A 15,256-nucleotide genomic window follows, 5' to 3' on the forward strand; every position below is an offset into this window, starting at 1 on the left:
TCAGTTTATGAAACAAACTCCTTCAAGCTTACAAATGCAACGTCAGCAAGACATTAGTATGTGCAGAAGTCAGGTCAGGGTTATACGTAGGAAAATATGTGAAAGTTTGCGTGTACATGTTAAATTGTAAATATAGTGTATTTGATGTGTTTAAAAAAAGTTAAAGGGACTCAAAACCCAATATTTGTTTCATAATTTAGATACAGCATAGAAAAACAGAATTTATGTTTACCTGATAAATTACTTTCTCCAACGGTGTGTCCGGTCCACGGCGTCATCCTTACTTGTGGGATATTCTCTTCCCCAACAGGAAATGGCAAAGAGCCCAGCAAAGCTGGTCACATGATCCCTCCTAGGCTCCGCCTTCCCCAGTCATTCGACCGACGTAAAGGAGGAATATTTGCATAGGAGAAATCATATGATACCGTGGTGACTGTAGTTAAAGAAAATAAATTATCAGACCTGATTAAAAAACCAGGGCGGGCCGTGGACCGGACACACCGTTGGAGAAAGTAATTTATCAGGTAAACATAAATTCTGTTTTCTCCAACATAGGTGTGTCCGGTCCACGGCGTCATCCTTACTTGTGGGAACCAATACCAAAGCTTTAGGACACGGATGAAGGGAGGGAGCAAATCAGGTCACCTAGATGGAAGGCACCACGGCTTGCAAAACCTTTCTCCCAAAAATAGCCTCAGAAGAAGCAAAAGTATCAAATTTGTAAAATTTAGTAAAAGTGTGCAGTGAAGACCAAGTCGCTGCCTTACATATCTGATCAACAGAAGCCTCGTTCTTGAAGGCCCATGTGGAAGCCACAGCCCTAGTGGAATGAGCTGTGATTCTTTCAGAAGGCTGCCGTCCGGCAGTCTCGTAAGCCAATCTGATGATGCTTTTAAGCCAAAAAGAGAGAGAGGTAGAAGTTGCTTTTTGACCTCTCCTTTTACCGGAATAAACAACAAACAAGGAAGATGTTTGTCTAAAATCCTTTGTAGCATCTAAATAGAATTTTAGAGCACGAACTACGTCCAAATTGTGCAACAAACGTTCCTTCTTTGAAACTGGATTCGGACACAAAGAAGGCACGACTATCTCCTGGTTAATGTTTTTGTTAGAAACAACTTTCGGAAGAAAACCAGGTTTAGTACGCAAAACCACCTTATCTGCATGGAATACCAGATAAGGAGGAGAACACTGCAGAGCAGATAATTCTGAAACTCTTCTAGCAGAAGAAATTGCAACCAAAAACAAAACTTTCCAAGATAATAACTTAATATCAACGGAATGTAAGGGTTCAAACGGAACCCCCTGAAGAACTGAAAGAACTAAATTGAGACTCCAAGGAGGAGTCAAAGGTTTGTAAACAGGCTTGATTCTAACCAGAGCCTGAACAAAGGCTTGAACATCTGGCACAGCTGCCAGCTTTTTGTGAAGTAACACAGACAAGGCAGAAATCTGTCCCTTCAAGGAACTTGCAGATAATCCTTTCTCCAAACCTTCTTGAAGAAAGGATAGAATCTTAGGAATTTTTATCTTGTCCCAAGGGAATCCTTTAGATTCACACCAACAGATATATTTTTTCCATATTTTGTGGTAGATTTTTCTAGTTACAGGCTTTCTGGCCTGAACAAGAGTATCAATGACAGAATCTGAGAACCCTCGCTTTGATAAGATCAAGCGTTCAATCTCCAAGCAGTCAGTTGGAGTGAGACCAGATTCGGATGTTCGAACGGACCTTGAACAAGAAGGTCCCGTCTCAAAGGTAGCTTCCATGGTGGAGCCGATGACATATTCACCAGGTCTGCATACCAAGTCCTGCGTGGCCACGCAGGAGCTATCAAGATCACCGATGCCCTCTCCTGATTGATCCTGGCTACCAGCCTGGGGATGAGAGGAAACGGCGGGAATACATAAGCTAGTTTGAAGGTCCAAGGTGCTACTAGTGCATCTACTAGAGTCGCCTTGGGATCCCTGGATCTGGACCCGTAGCAAGGAACCTTGAAGTTCTGACGAGAGGCCATCAGATCCATGTCTGGAATGCTCCACAACTGAGTAATTTGGGCAAAGATTTCCGGATGGAGTTCCCACTCCCCCGGATGAAATGTCTGACGACTCAGAAAATCCGCTTCCCAATTTTCCACTCCTGGGATGTGGATTGCAGACAAGTGGCAGGAGTGAGTCTCCGCCCATTGAATGATTTTGGTCACTTCTTCCATCGCCAGGGAACTCCTTGTTCCCCCCTGATGGTTGATGTACGCAACAGTCGTCATGTTGTCTGATTGAAACCGTATGAATTTGGCCTTGCTAGCTGAGGCCAAGCCTTGAGAGCATTGAATATCGCTCTCAGTTCCAGAATATTTATCGGGAGAAGAGATTCTTCCCGAGACCAAAGACCCTGAGCTTTCAGGGGTCCCCAGACCGCGCCCCAGCCCACCAGACTGGCGTCGGTCGTGACAATGACCCACTCTGGTCTGCGGAAGCTCATCCCCTGTGACAGGTTGTCCAGGGACAGCCACCAACGGAGTGAATCTCTGGTCCTCTGATCTACTTGTATCGTCGGAGACAAGTCTGTATAATCCCCATTCCACTGACTGAGCATGCACAGTTGTAATGGTCTTAGATGAATTCGCGCAAAAGGAACTATGTCCATTGCCGCTACCATCAAACCTATTACTTCCATGCACTGCGCTATGGAAGGAAGAGGAACAGAATGAAGTATTTGACAAGAGTTTAGAAGTTTTGATTTTCTGGCCTCTGTCAGAAAAATCCTCATTTCTAAGGAGTCTATTATTGTTCCCAAGAAGGGAACCCTTGTTGACGGAGATAGAGAACTTTTTTCTACGTTCACTTTCCACCCGTGAGATCTGAGAAAGGCCAGGACAATGTCCGTGTGAGCCTTTGCTTGTGGAAGGGACGACGCCTGAATCAGAATGTCGTCCAAGTAAGGTACTACTGCAATGCCCCTTGGTCTTAGCACCGCTAGAAGGGACCCTAGCACCTTTGTGAAAATTCTTGGAGCAGTGGCTAATCCGAACGGAAGTGCCACAAACTGGTAATGCTTGTCCAGAAATGCGAACCTTAGGAACCGATGATGTTCCTTGTGGATAGGAATATGTAGATACGCATCCTTTAAATCCACCGTGGTCATGAATTGACCTTCCTGGATGGAAGGAAGAATTGTTCGAATGGTTTCCATTTTGAACGATGGAACCTTGAGAAACTTGTTTAGGATCTTGAGATCTAAGATTGGTCTGAATGTTCCCTCTTTTTTGGGAACTACGAACAGATTGGAGTAGAACCCCATCCCTTGTTCTCCTAATGGAACAGGATGAATCACTCCCATTTTTAACAGGTCTTCTACACAATGTAAGAATGCCTGTTTTTTTATGTGGTCTGAAGACAATTGAGACCTGTGGAACCTCCCCCTCGGGGGAAGCCCCTTGAATTCCAGAAGATAACCTTGGGAGACTATTTCTAGCGCCCAAGGATCCAGAACATCTCTTGCCCAAGCCTGAGCGAAGAGAGAGAGTCTGCCCCCCACCAGATCCGGTCCCGGATCGGGGGCCAACATCTCATGCTGTCTTGGTAGCAGTGGCAGGTTTCTTGGCCTGCTTACCTTTGTTCCAGCCTTGCATTGGCCTCCAGGCTGGCTTGGCTTGAGAAGTATTACCCTCTTGCTTAGAGGACGTAGCACTTGGGGCTGGTCCGTTTCTGCGAAAGGGACGAAAATTAGGTTTATTTTTGGCCTTGAAAGACCTATCCTGAGGAAGGGCGTGGCCCTTGCCCCCAGTGATATCAGAAATAATCTCTTTCAAGTCAGGGCCAAACAGCGTTTTCCCCTTGAAAGGAATGTTAAGCAATTTGTTCTTGGAAGACGCATCCGCTGACCAAGATTTTAGCCAAAGCGCTCTGCGCGCCACAATAGCAAATCCAGAATTTTTCGCCGCTAATCTAGCCAATTGCAAAGTGGCGTCTAGGGTGAAAGAGTTAGCCAATTTGAGAGCATGAATTCTGTCCAAAATCTCCTCATAAGAAGAATCTTTATTGAGCGCCTTTTCTAGTTCATCGAACCAGAAACACGCTGCTGTAGTGACAGGAACAATGCATGAAATTGGTTGTAGAAGGTAACCTTGCTGAACAAACATCTTTTTAAGCAAACCCTCTAATTTTTTATCCATAGGATCTTTGAAAGCACAACTATCTTCTATGGGTATAGTGGTGCGTTTGTTTAGAGTAGAAACCGCCCCCTCGACCTTGGGGACTGTCTGCCATAAGTCCTTTCTGGGGTCGACCATAGGAAACAATTTCTTAAATATAGGGGGAGGGACGAAAGGTATGCCGGGCCTTTCCCATTCTTTGTTTACAATGTCCGCCACCCGCTTGGGTATAGGAAAAGCTTCGGGGGGCCCCGGGACCTCTAGGAACTTGTCCATTTTACATAATTTCTCTGGAATGACCAAATTCTCACAATCATCCAGAGTAGATAACACCTCCTTAAGCAGGGCGCGGAGATGTTCCAATTTAAATTTGAATGTAATTACATCAGGTTCAGCTTGTTGAGAAATTTTCCCTGAATCTGAAATTTCTCCCTCAGACAAAACCTCCCTGGCCCCCTCAGATTGGTGTAGGGGCACTTCAGAACCAATATCATCAGCGTCCTCATGCTCTTCAGTATTTTCTAAAACAGAGCAGTCGCGCTTTCGCTGATAAGTGGGCATTTTGGCTAAAATGTTTTTGATAGAATTATCCATTACAGCCGTTAATTGTTGCATAGTAAGGAGTATTGGCGCACTAGATGTACTAGGGGCCTCCTGTGTGGGCAAGACTGGTGTAGACGAAGGAGGGGATGATGCAGTACCATGCTTACTCCCCTCACTTGAGGAATCATCTTGGGCATCATTTTCTCTCAATTTTGTGTCACATAAATCACATCTATTTAAATGAGAAGGAACCTTGGCTTCCCCACATACAGAACACAGTCTATCTGGTAGTTCAGACATGTTAAACAGGCATAAACTTGATAACAAAGTACAAAAAACGTTTTAAAATAAAACCGTTACTGTCACTTTAAATTTTAAACTGAACACACTTTATTACTGCAAATGTGAAAAAGTATGAAGGAATTGTTCAAAATTCACCAAAATTTCACCACAGTGTCTTAAAGCCTTAAAAGTATTGCACACCAAATTTGAAAGCTTTAACTCTTAAAATAACGGAACCGGAGCCGTTTTTATATTTAACCCCTTTACAGTCCCTGGTATCTGCTTTGCTGAGACCCAACCAAGCCCAAAGGGGAATACGATACCAAATGACGCCTTCAGAAAGTCTTTTCTATGTATCAGAGCTCCTCACACATGCATCTGCATGTCATGCTTCCCAAAAACAAGTGCGCAATAGAGGCGCGAAAATGAGGCTCTGCCTATGATTAGGGAAAGCCCCTAGAGAATAAGGTGTCCAATACAGTGCCTGCCGGTTATTTTACATAATTCCCAAGAATAAAATAATTCCTCAAAGCTATGAAGTATTAAAATATGCTTATATATCAATCGTTTTAGCCCAGAAAATGTCTACAGTCTTAACAGCCCTTGTGAAGCCCTTTTTTTCTTATGTAATAAAAATGGCTTACCGGATCCCATAGGGAAAATGACAGCTTCCAGCATTACATCGTCTTGTTAGAAATGTGTCATACCTCAAGCAGCAAAAGTCTGCTCACTGTTTCCCCCAACTGAAGTTAATTCCTCTCAACAGTCCTGTGTGGATACAGCCATCGATTTTAGTAACGGTTGCTAAAATAATTTTCCTCTTACAAACAGAAATCTTCATCACCTTTCTGTTTCAGAGTAAATAGTACATACCAGCACTATTTTAAAATAACAAACTCTTGATTGAATAATAAAAACTACAGTTAAACACCAAAAAACTCTAAGCCATCTCCGTGGAGATGTTGCCTGTACAACGGCAAAGAGAATGACTGGGGAAGGCGGAGCCTAGGAGGGATCATGTGACCAGCTTTGCTGGGCTCTTTGCCATTTCCTGTTGGGGAAGAGAATATCCCACAAGTAAGGATGACGCCGTGGACCGGACACACCTATGTTGGAGAAAATAAATTTAAAAAAAAATCTCTATTTACTTCTATTATCAAATGTACTTAATTCTCTGTAACCATTGTTTGAAAGCAGGTAAGTAAGCTCAGGAGTGTGCAAATGTCTTGAGCACTATATGGCAACAGTTTTGCATCGGTGCTATTAACAATGTTATACACTACTGAACACTAGATGGCACCAGTGTGAGCACAATGTAAAATGGTATCTAGACCTGTTCACACTCCAAAACCTACCTAGGAATGCTCTTAAACAAAGGATAGAGTACAATCAATTTGATAATAAAAGTAAAATCAGAAAGATAAAATGTGGGTTTCCCGTCCCTTAAAAGATGGGAAGAAAACCTTACCTGCTGTTTTAGGCTTTGTTTCTTCCCAAATGTACAAATGTTATTATTTTAATGAACCTCTAACCAAATGAGCTTTATTAGTGCATGTACAGGTTAGTCAATTAGTTGCAGTGACAGAAAGCCTTACCCGGATGGGTCGTAGGGTCAATCAGCTGAGAGGTTGTGGTCAAGTCTGGCTGAGAAGCACAGGAGTCTCCCAGCACAGAGTTTAAAGAATTCTCAACAGAAGCAGGGGAAGCTGCAGAGGGAGAAGGGAGAACACTAGACTGGGATGAAGGTGCTACGACAACAGAGGTGCTTGGAGAAGAGGAGACAGCTTGAGATGAAGACAATGAGAATGGGGGAAAGGATGGTAGTGGAGGTGGCGGTGGTGGCGGTGCAGGAAGTGGGATTGAAGCACAAGAACCTTGGTAAGCAGAACAATCTGTATGCCCATTTGGTGCTGCTGTGGATATATGACCCATCTGAGCCAACTGGCTGGATGCAGAAACTAGATGGACTGCCCTAGGACCAGTAGCTTTTCCAGGAGGACTACTTATCATCACTGGAGGAGATGGAGGAAGTGGAGCGAAATTAGAAGCTGACCAGGATATTGGCTTCACTGGGGGGGGAGGAGGAGGAGGTGGCGGGGGAGGAAGAGCGGTATTCACTGGAGAAGGAGGTCGGGAGATTTTATTTATTGGCCGAGGAACAGTTGCATAATGGGGAAGAACAGGATGGAAAGCAGAACCTAGAGAAGTAGCAAAGCGTGAAGCAGAGTGTCGCAGTGGTGGTGTTGGTGGTGTAGAGTTAATGGACGTAGTGGTTACTATTACATAGTCAGCAATGGAATCTGTACATATAGATGAACCAGGAGCAGAAATGGCTTTAGCATAAGATATGGGAGATGCTGTATGAGGTTGACAGGTGGAGTAATCAAGATGTTGAGTGTTATACAGTGAGTTGTCGAAAGACGAATCTGGAGGAGAGTTGGATAGTAGCAACAGACAGGACAAAAAAGGAAAAAAAAGAGAAAGGGAAGCTAATGAAGCAACCAAACCAGTATTAAAATAAAAAATATAAATGAAACTATTGTTAGTATAAGAAGAATAAGTAAAGGAGAAAATACTATGGCGAATGTATCTATACACAAACCTAAAACAATACACAATTTTAATGGTAATTTCAACACATTCCTGTGATAAAGTATTACAGCTTTTGATGCTCAGTAGCCCATATTTTGATAAAGGCAAGGTTATATTTAAAAACCACGGTATATAATGATCGTAGCCATTGCTTATTAAGATCTAGTTTATGCTGGACAAATGCCTAGTCAATCATTAAAATGAAAACATATGAGATAACTAAATGTAAAACTAGAAGAATATGTTTAAGGGAGAAAACAAAATTTATGCTTACCTGATAAATTTCTTTCCGGGCATGGAGAGTCCACAACGTCATTCCAATTACTAGTGGGATATTCAACTCCTGGCCTGCAGGAGGAGGCAAAGAGCACCCCAGCAAAGCTGTTAAGTGTAACTTCCCTTAGCCATAATCTACAGTCATTCAGCTGAAGTAAAATGGAGAAAAAATTAAAACAAGGGTACAGAGGTGCCTGAAGTGAACTGAAAAAAACTGTCAAACATAATTAAAAAAAGAGGGCAGGGTCATGGAAAGAAATTTATTCGGTAAGCATAAATTTTGTTTTCTTTCCTATGGCATGGAGCGTCCACGATGGCAGGAGGACCTAAATAGAAGGCACCACCGCTTGAAGAACCTTTCTCCCAAAAGAGGCCTCAGCCGAGGCAAAAGTATCAAATTTGTAGAATTTTTAAAAAGTATGCAAAGAGGACCATGTTGCCGCCTTGCAAATCTGTTCCATTTTTTGAAAGACCGAGATGAGGAGACAGCCCTAGGGGAATGAGCCGTAATCCTCTCAGGAGGCTGCTGTCCAGCTGTCTCATAAGCAAAACTAATCACACTTCTTAACCAGAGGGAAAGGGTAGTAGAAGTGGCCTTTGTCCCTTACGCTTTACAGAGAAAACATCAAACAGGGCGAAAAATTGCTGAAAATCTTTAGTAGCTTGTAGGTAAAATTTTAGAGCATGCACAACATCCAAGTTATGCAACAGACGTTCCTTATGAGAAGAAGGATTAGGACAAAAAGGAACAGCAATTTCCTGATTAATGATTCGATCCGACACCACCTTAGGGAGAAACCCCAATTTAGTACGAAGGACCGCCTTATCAGCATGAAAAATAAAAGGTACGGGGAATCACACTGCAGAACTAAAAGCTCAGAAACTCTGCAAGCGGAAGAAATAGCAAGGAGAAACAAGTCACTGGAACATATCTAGAATCATTGCCAGAAGCATTAGTAGAAACAGATGCAAAACTTGAGTCACTTTTTTGGATTTATTTTTTTTCTTATAATCCTTATTTTTATTTTGTTTATTGTTCTTATTACCTTGCTTTTTACCTTGTGACTTATTAGTTGTATTCCAGGAATACGCCACAGACAACTTATAGTCCTTAGTATACCTTTCATATTTCTTTTATTTATTGTCCGAGAGTTCAGTGCTCACTTGATCCAGTGTATCTTCCAGTTGTTTCTGGTATGCGTCATAATTCACGTCACTCTTAAGGTGTTCCAACAACTTATATCTGTCAGAATTTGAAGAATGGGTCCTCTTTGGTTTAGGAAATCACTTTAGAGATAAAATAAAATGTTATACTCGTTACATATACGATCTGTTGCTTGTATGGGATGGAACAACAGAAGCTTTGAATGAGTTTGTGGGACATCTAAATAATAATGTAAATAATGTCAAATGTACTTTTACTCATGACAAAATGAACATGCCTTATCTGGATGTCTTATTAAGCCATGATACTGCTAATATCACTATACTGCTAATATCACTACAGAAGTCTATAGAAAAGAGATTTCAGGAAATACGATCCTGAGAGCAGATTCCTCACATCCGTACCATCTAAACAAGGGTATACCCAAAGGGCAATATATTAAGACGCAATTGCAGCAGCCTACAGAGTTACTGGCAGAACGATAATAGCCTAACAGAACGTCTGATTGAGAGAGGATATACCGTAAGTCAACATTAGACACATTATCTAAATAAATATCGAAATTTGACAGAGAAGGTTTGTTGTCAGATAAGTCTAAGAGAAAGAGATCATATAGGAGTTAACTTTATCACCACTTTCAGCAAACAGTTCACAGATATTTGCAATATCATAAGAAAAAGATTACCACTTTGGAGAGTGATAAAGATTTGCACACTATATCTAGACAGTGTAAATGTATTCCTCGCATGTCTAAAACTTTAAACGATATAGTGAGGAGAGACTTTGCCACAGAAAGATTTGGTGTAAGAAATTGTAAGAATTGGTTGACATCAAGACTAGGGTTTTACGGCTGTGGAGGAAAACAGTGTAAAATCTGTAATTACACTTGAGAGGGAGATGCATTTATGTCTTCTGTTACAGGGAAGGTCTTTTCTATTAGACAACGTATTAATTGTAATTCCACCTATGTGGTATACTTGATAACGTGTAAAGTGTGTAATTTTAAATATGTGGGAATCACCTCAAGGATGCTAAAAGATCGAATAAGGGAACATATTTTATCCCTAGAGGCTGATGTCTCCAAAACCCCAGTGGCGAAACACTTGTTAAAACATACTGACCGTTTAGAAGCTTTTAACTTTCAAGGAATTGAATTGATCAATATAGGATGTAGAGGGGGTGATAAATTCCAAGCGTAGTGCAAAAAAAAAAAAGTTTTTTTGGGATCTATACACTCCAAACAGGATCCCCCCATTAGGCATCAATGAAATCAGTGATGTGAAACTTTTTATTGACAAAACCTGGTTTGTTTTTTTCTGTAAATTGACACAAACTTGTAGTTCTCTGTATATATTTATTCTGATAAACATTCTGTCATGATTATAAATAATCGAGTCTCCCTTTAAATATCATATATTGTGGTCTGTTTAATACGAGAGACTGTTTTTCTCCCACCACAGTTTTCCAATGTATAAATAATTCTCCCCATTACCCTTATTAGCATGAGTTAGAATAAATGTAACCATGATGTATTCTTTTTTACTTCAAAGAGCTTAAAGGGACATTCCAGCCAAAATTTGAATCCACATGGAAAAGAAGCATTTTTGTAATATACATGTATTAGCAAAAATGCTTACAATAAAAGTTAGCCGTTTCAAATTCAAGTATGCATCATACACCAGCATTTTAAACAAAGCACTTGTTCAGCGAGCCTAAGGTGCTTGTACAATCTGGTAATGACTCAATTTGTTAATTGCTGCCATGATACAAGCCACACTGGGGCTCTGAGCAACTGCAGTATTTAAAATGCTGGTGTACTGAGAATATCTAGCTATGCTTCACATGCAGGTGCAGAGAAAAATGTTAATAAAACAGTGATAACTTATTAGAAGCATTTTTGCCAATAAATGTATATTGCAAATATGTTTCTATTTAAATATGTAATTCATCTATGTGCACTGAAATTTTGACCGGATTGTTCCTTTAAGGGTTAATTAGATATATTTCAGCTTTGTTACTTTATTGTTTTTACGAATTTATGTGTGTATGCCATCAGTTTAATTGTATTCTACAGGCTTACGGGGTGGGTGTGTGGCCCAGACAAGGATGTTGATTCGCTGGGCTAAACACCTTGTCTGTGTATTGCAACCCTGAGGAAGTGCCCTAGAGGCAGGAAATGCATCAGCTGTGCAGGTCTGGTTGCTGTGCTCTTTATGTTCTTAACAAATATGTTTCAATAAACAGACGTTTTAACCTTCTTTGCTCCCGCCTCTTAATACTGTGTCAGCTGAGTTTGCCGATTTGTGTTGCTTGATGTTTAGGGCTAAGACAGGGTTGTCGGAGAGTCCTTAAAGGGACAGTCTATACCAAGTACAACATTTTAATAATGTATTAGTGCATACCAGAGAAGCATCCTTCAACTGGTCACACAGCTATAAACTTGTAAGAAGTATATAAAATATTTAAATACTTATCGTTTTTTAAACTCCTAAAATGGTCGCTAAGCTCCGCCCACTACTCCATATACATTTTGGTACATTATCTTTTTCCAATCACAGTCGACTCGTAAATAACTTTTCCTGCTCGCACACACTGATTTTGAACATGTGCAGTTATTCAAGAAAGTGTTACAGGCTAATTATTCCCCAATGCTCTTTCTCCTCATTTTCGTTCCGGATGTAATTGTGCACTGCTCTGCATAGTGTTATGTTTGTATTTTGCGGGGCAGGGGGAAATACTTGTAGCAGCCAGGCATCGCACTCTGAGAATAGCAGCATGAGAGGATCTGTCTGTACACACACAGCACCACTGTATTATACTAGAAGTGCTGTGTTAGAGCAGTGATCTGGAGGTATGTTTTGTGAGGTCTGTGGGGGCATATTTTAGTAGTGGGACAACACTGCTGCTTGTAATCTATGCCGGAGTGTGCACATCTTCCTGTCGGAGACTTTGAGCCTGTCATAGTGCCTCATCTACTTTCAGGCTGCTGGCTAATTTTTTACTATATTAAAATGCAGCTCTAACTTTCTCTTCGAAGGTGCAGGGGAACTATTTTTTCCCACAATAGCACACAGCATTCTCTCTGTGCGCTTAGGGTTAAACAAACAAGCATGGATCTTTCAGTCCAGTCCTGTTCCCTGTTGTTCATCTTTAACCCCACCCTCCCTTCCTTTATGACCTCTTCCTAATCAGAAGTAGAAGAGAGGCAGCACTCGGCTCACGAGTACTTTTGCCGGTATGTGTGTGTGAAGTGATTTATTTCACATTGGGTGTTGGGGCTTTCAGGAGTGCTTCAGAGTCTGTCATTTTTGTTTTCTTAAGGGGTATACTGCTTTCTTTTTAACCTATGAATAATTGTACAGCTAATAAAATGCACAGAAACTGCAACTTCTGTCTTTATTTTATTGGATCCAAAAGAAGGGACTCTTAAGCAGAACAAAAACGTGTGTGTGTGTGAGACACTGTGTGTGTGTGTGTGTGTGTGTGTGAGACACTGTGTGTGTGTGTGTGTGTGAGACACTGTGTGTGTGTGTGTGTGTGAGACACTGTGTGTGTGTGTGTGTGTGTGTGAGTGAGACACTGTGTGTGTGTGTGTGTGTGTGTGTGTGAGACACTGTGTGTGTGTGTGTGTGTGTGTGTGTGTGAGACACTGTGTGTGTGTGTGTGTGTGTGTGTGAGACACTGTGTGTGTGTGTGTGTGTGAGACACTGTGTGTGTGTGTGTGTGACTGTGTGTGTGTGTGTGAGACACTGTGTGTGTGTGTGTGTGAGACACTGTGTGTGTGTGTGACTGAGACACTGTGTGTGTGTGTGTGAGACACTGTGTGTGTGTGTGTGAGACACTGTGTGTGTGTGAGACGCTGTGTGTGTGTGTGACTGTGACACTGTGTGTGAGAGACACTGTGTGTGAGAGACACTGTGTGTGAGAGACACTGTGTGTGTGAGAGACACTGTGTGTGTGAGAGACACTGTGTGTGTGAGAGACACTGTGTGTGTGAGAGACACTGTGTGTGTGAGAGAGACACTGTGTGTGTGAGAGAGACACTGTGTGTGTGAGAGAGACACTGTGTGTGTGAGAGAGACACTGTGTGTGTGAGAGAGACACTGTGTGTGTGAGAGAGACACTGTGTGTGACTGTGAGACACTGTGTGTGACTGTGAGACACTGTGTGTGACTGTGAGACACTGTGTGTGTGTGAGACACTGTGTGTGTGTGAGACACTGTGTGTGTGTGAGACACTGTGTGTGTGTGAGACACTGTGTGTGTGTGAGACACTGTGTGTGTGTGAGACACTGTGTGTGTGTGAGACACTGTGTGTGTGTGAGACACTGTGTGTGTGTGAGACACTGTGTGTGTGTGAGACACTGTGTGTGTGAGACACTGTGTGTGTGTGAGACACTGTGTGTGTGTGAGACACTGTGTGTGACTGTGACACTGTGTGTGTGTGACTGTGACACTGTGTGTGTGTGTGTGTGTGTGACTGTGACACTGTGTGTGTGTGTGTGAGAGACACTGTGTGTGTGTGTGTGAGAGACACTGTGTGTGTGAGAGAGACACTGTGTGTGTGAGAGAGACACTGTGTGTGTGAGAGAGACACTGTGTGTGTGAGAGAGACACTGTGTGTGTGAGAGAGACACTGTGTGTGTGAGAGAGACACTGTGTGTGTGAGAGAGACACTGTGTGTGTGAGAGAGACACTGTGTGTGTGAGAGAGACACTGTGTGTGTGAGAGAGACACTGTGTGTGTGAGAGAGACACTGTGTGTGTGAGAGAGACACTGTGTGTGTGAGAGAGACACTGTGTGTGTGAGAGAGACACTGTGTGTGTGAGAGAGACACTGTGTGTGTGAGAGAGACACTGTGTGTGTGAGAGAGACACTGTGTGTGTGAGAGAGACACTGTGTGTGTGAGAGAGACACTGTGTGTGAGAGAGAGACACTGTGTGTGAGAGAGAGACACTGTGTGTGAGAGAGAGACACTGTGTGTGAGAGAGAGACACTGTGTGTGAGAGAGAGACACTGTGTGTGAGAGAGAGACACTGTGTGTGTGTGAGAGAGAGACACTGTGTGTGTGTGAGAGAGAGACACTGTGTGTGTGTGAGAGAGAGACACTGTGTGTGTGTGAGAGAGAGACACTGTGTGTGTGTGAGAGAGAGACACTGTGTGTGTGTGAGAGAGAGACACTGTGTGTGTGTGAGAGAGAGACACTGTGTGTGTGTGAGAGAGAGACACTGTGTGTGTGTGGGAGAGAGACACTGTGTGTGTGTGTGAGAGAGACACTGTGTGTGTGTGAGAGAGACACTGTGTGTGTGTGAGAGAGACACTGTGTGTGTGAGAGAGACACTGTGTGTGTGAGAGAGACACTGTGTGTGTGTGAGAGAGACACTGTGTGTGTGTGAGAGAGACACTGTGTGTGTGAGAGAGACACTGTGTGTGTGTGAGAGACACTGTGTGTGTGTGAGAGACACTGTGTGTGTGTGAGAGACACTGTGTGTGTGTGAGAGACACTGTGTGTGTGAGAGACACTGTGTGTGTGAGAGACACTGTGTGTGTGAGAGGCACTGTGTGTGTGAGAGGCACTGTGTGTGTGTGTGAGAGACACTGTGTGTGTGTGTGTGTCACTGTGTGTGTGTGTCACTGTGTGTGTGTGTCACTGTGTGTGTGTGTGTCACTGTGTGTGTGTGTGTCACTGTGTGTGTGTGTCACTGTGTGTGTGTGTCACTGTGTGTGTGTGTGTCACTGTGTGTGTGTGTGTCACTGTGTGTGTGTGTGTCACTGTGTGTGTGTGTCACTGTGTGTGTGTGTCACTGTGTGTGTGAGACACTGTGTGTGTGAGACACTGTGTGTGTGAGAGACTGTGTGTGTGAGACACTGTGTGTGTGAGAGACTGTGTGTGTGAGAGACTGTGTGTGTGAGAGACTGTGTGTGTGAGAGACTGTGTGTGTGTGTGTGAGAGACTGTGTGTGTGTGTGTGTGTGACTGTGACACTGTGTGTGTGTGACACTGTGTGTGTGACACTGTGTGTGTGTGACACTGTGTGTGTGTGACACTGTGTGTGTGTGACACTGTGTGTGTGTGACACTGTGTGTGTGTGACACTGTGTGTGTGTGTCACTGTGTGTCACTGTGTGTGTGTGTCACTGTGTGTGACACTGTGTGTGTGTGTGTGTGTGTGACAGTGTGTGTGTGTGTGTGACACTGTGTGAGACACTGTGTGTGTGTGTGACACTGTGTGAGACACTGTGTGTG

General features: G+C 42.9%; 1 protein-coding gene across 1 annotated transcript in view; it reads right to left on the minus strand.

Moving 5' to 3' along the window:
- The window catches only part of ENAH (ENAH actin regulator), a gene marked incomplete in the record, with an annotated part of 421,876 nt that overhangs the window by 179,825 nt on the left and 226,795 nt on the right, over window positions 1-15,256 (minus strand). The window contains 1 exon segment of the mRNA XM_053712606.1: window positions 6,575-7,405. Within this exon segment, the coding sequence (XP_053568581.1) occupies window positions 6,575-7,405 (831 nt within the window).

The sequence above is a fragment of the Bombina bombina genome, chromosome 4, assembly GCF_027579735.1.
Source record: "Bombina bombina isolate aBomBom1 chromosome 4, aBomBom1.pri, whole genome shotgun sequence".
NCBI lineage: Eukaryota > Metazoa > Chordata > Amphibia > Anura > Bombinatoridae > Bombina > Bombina bombina.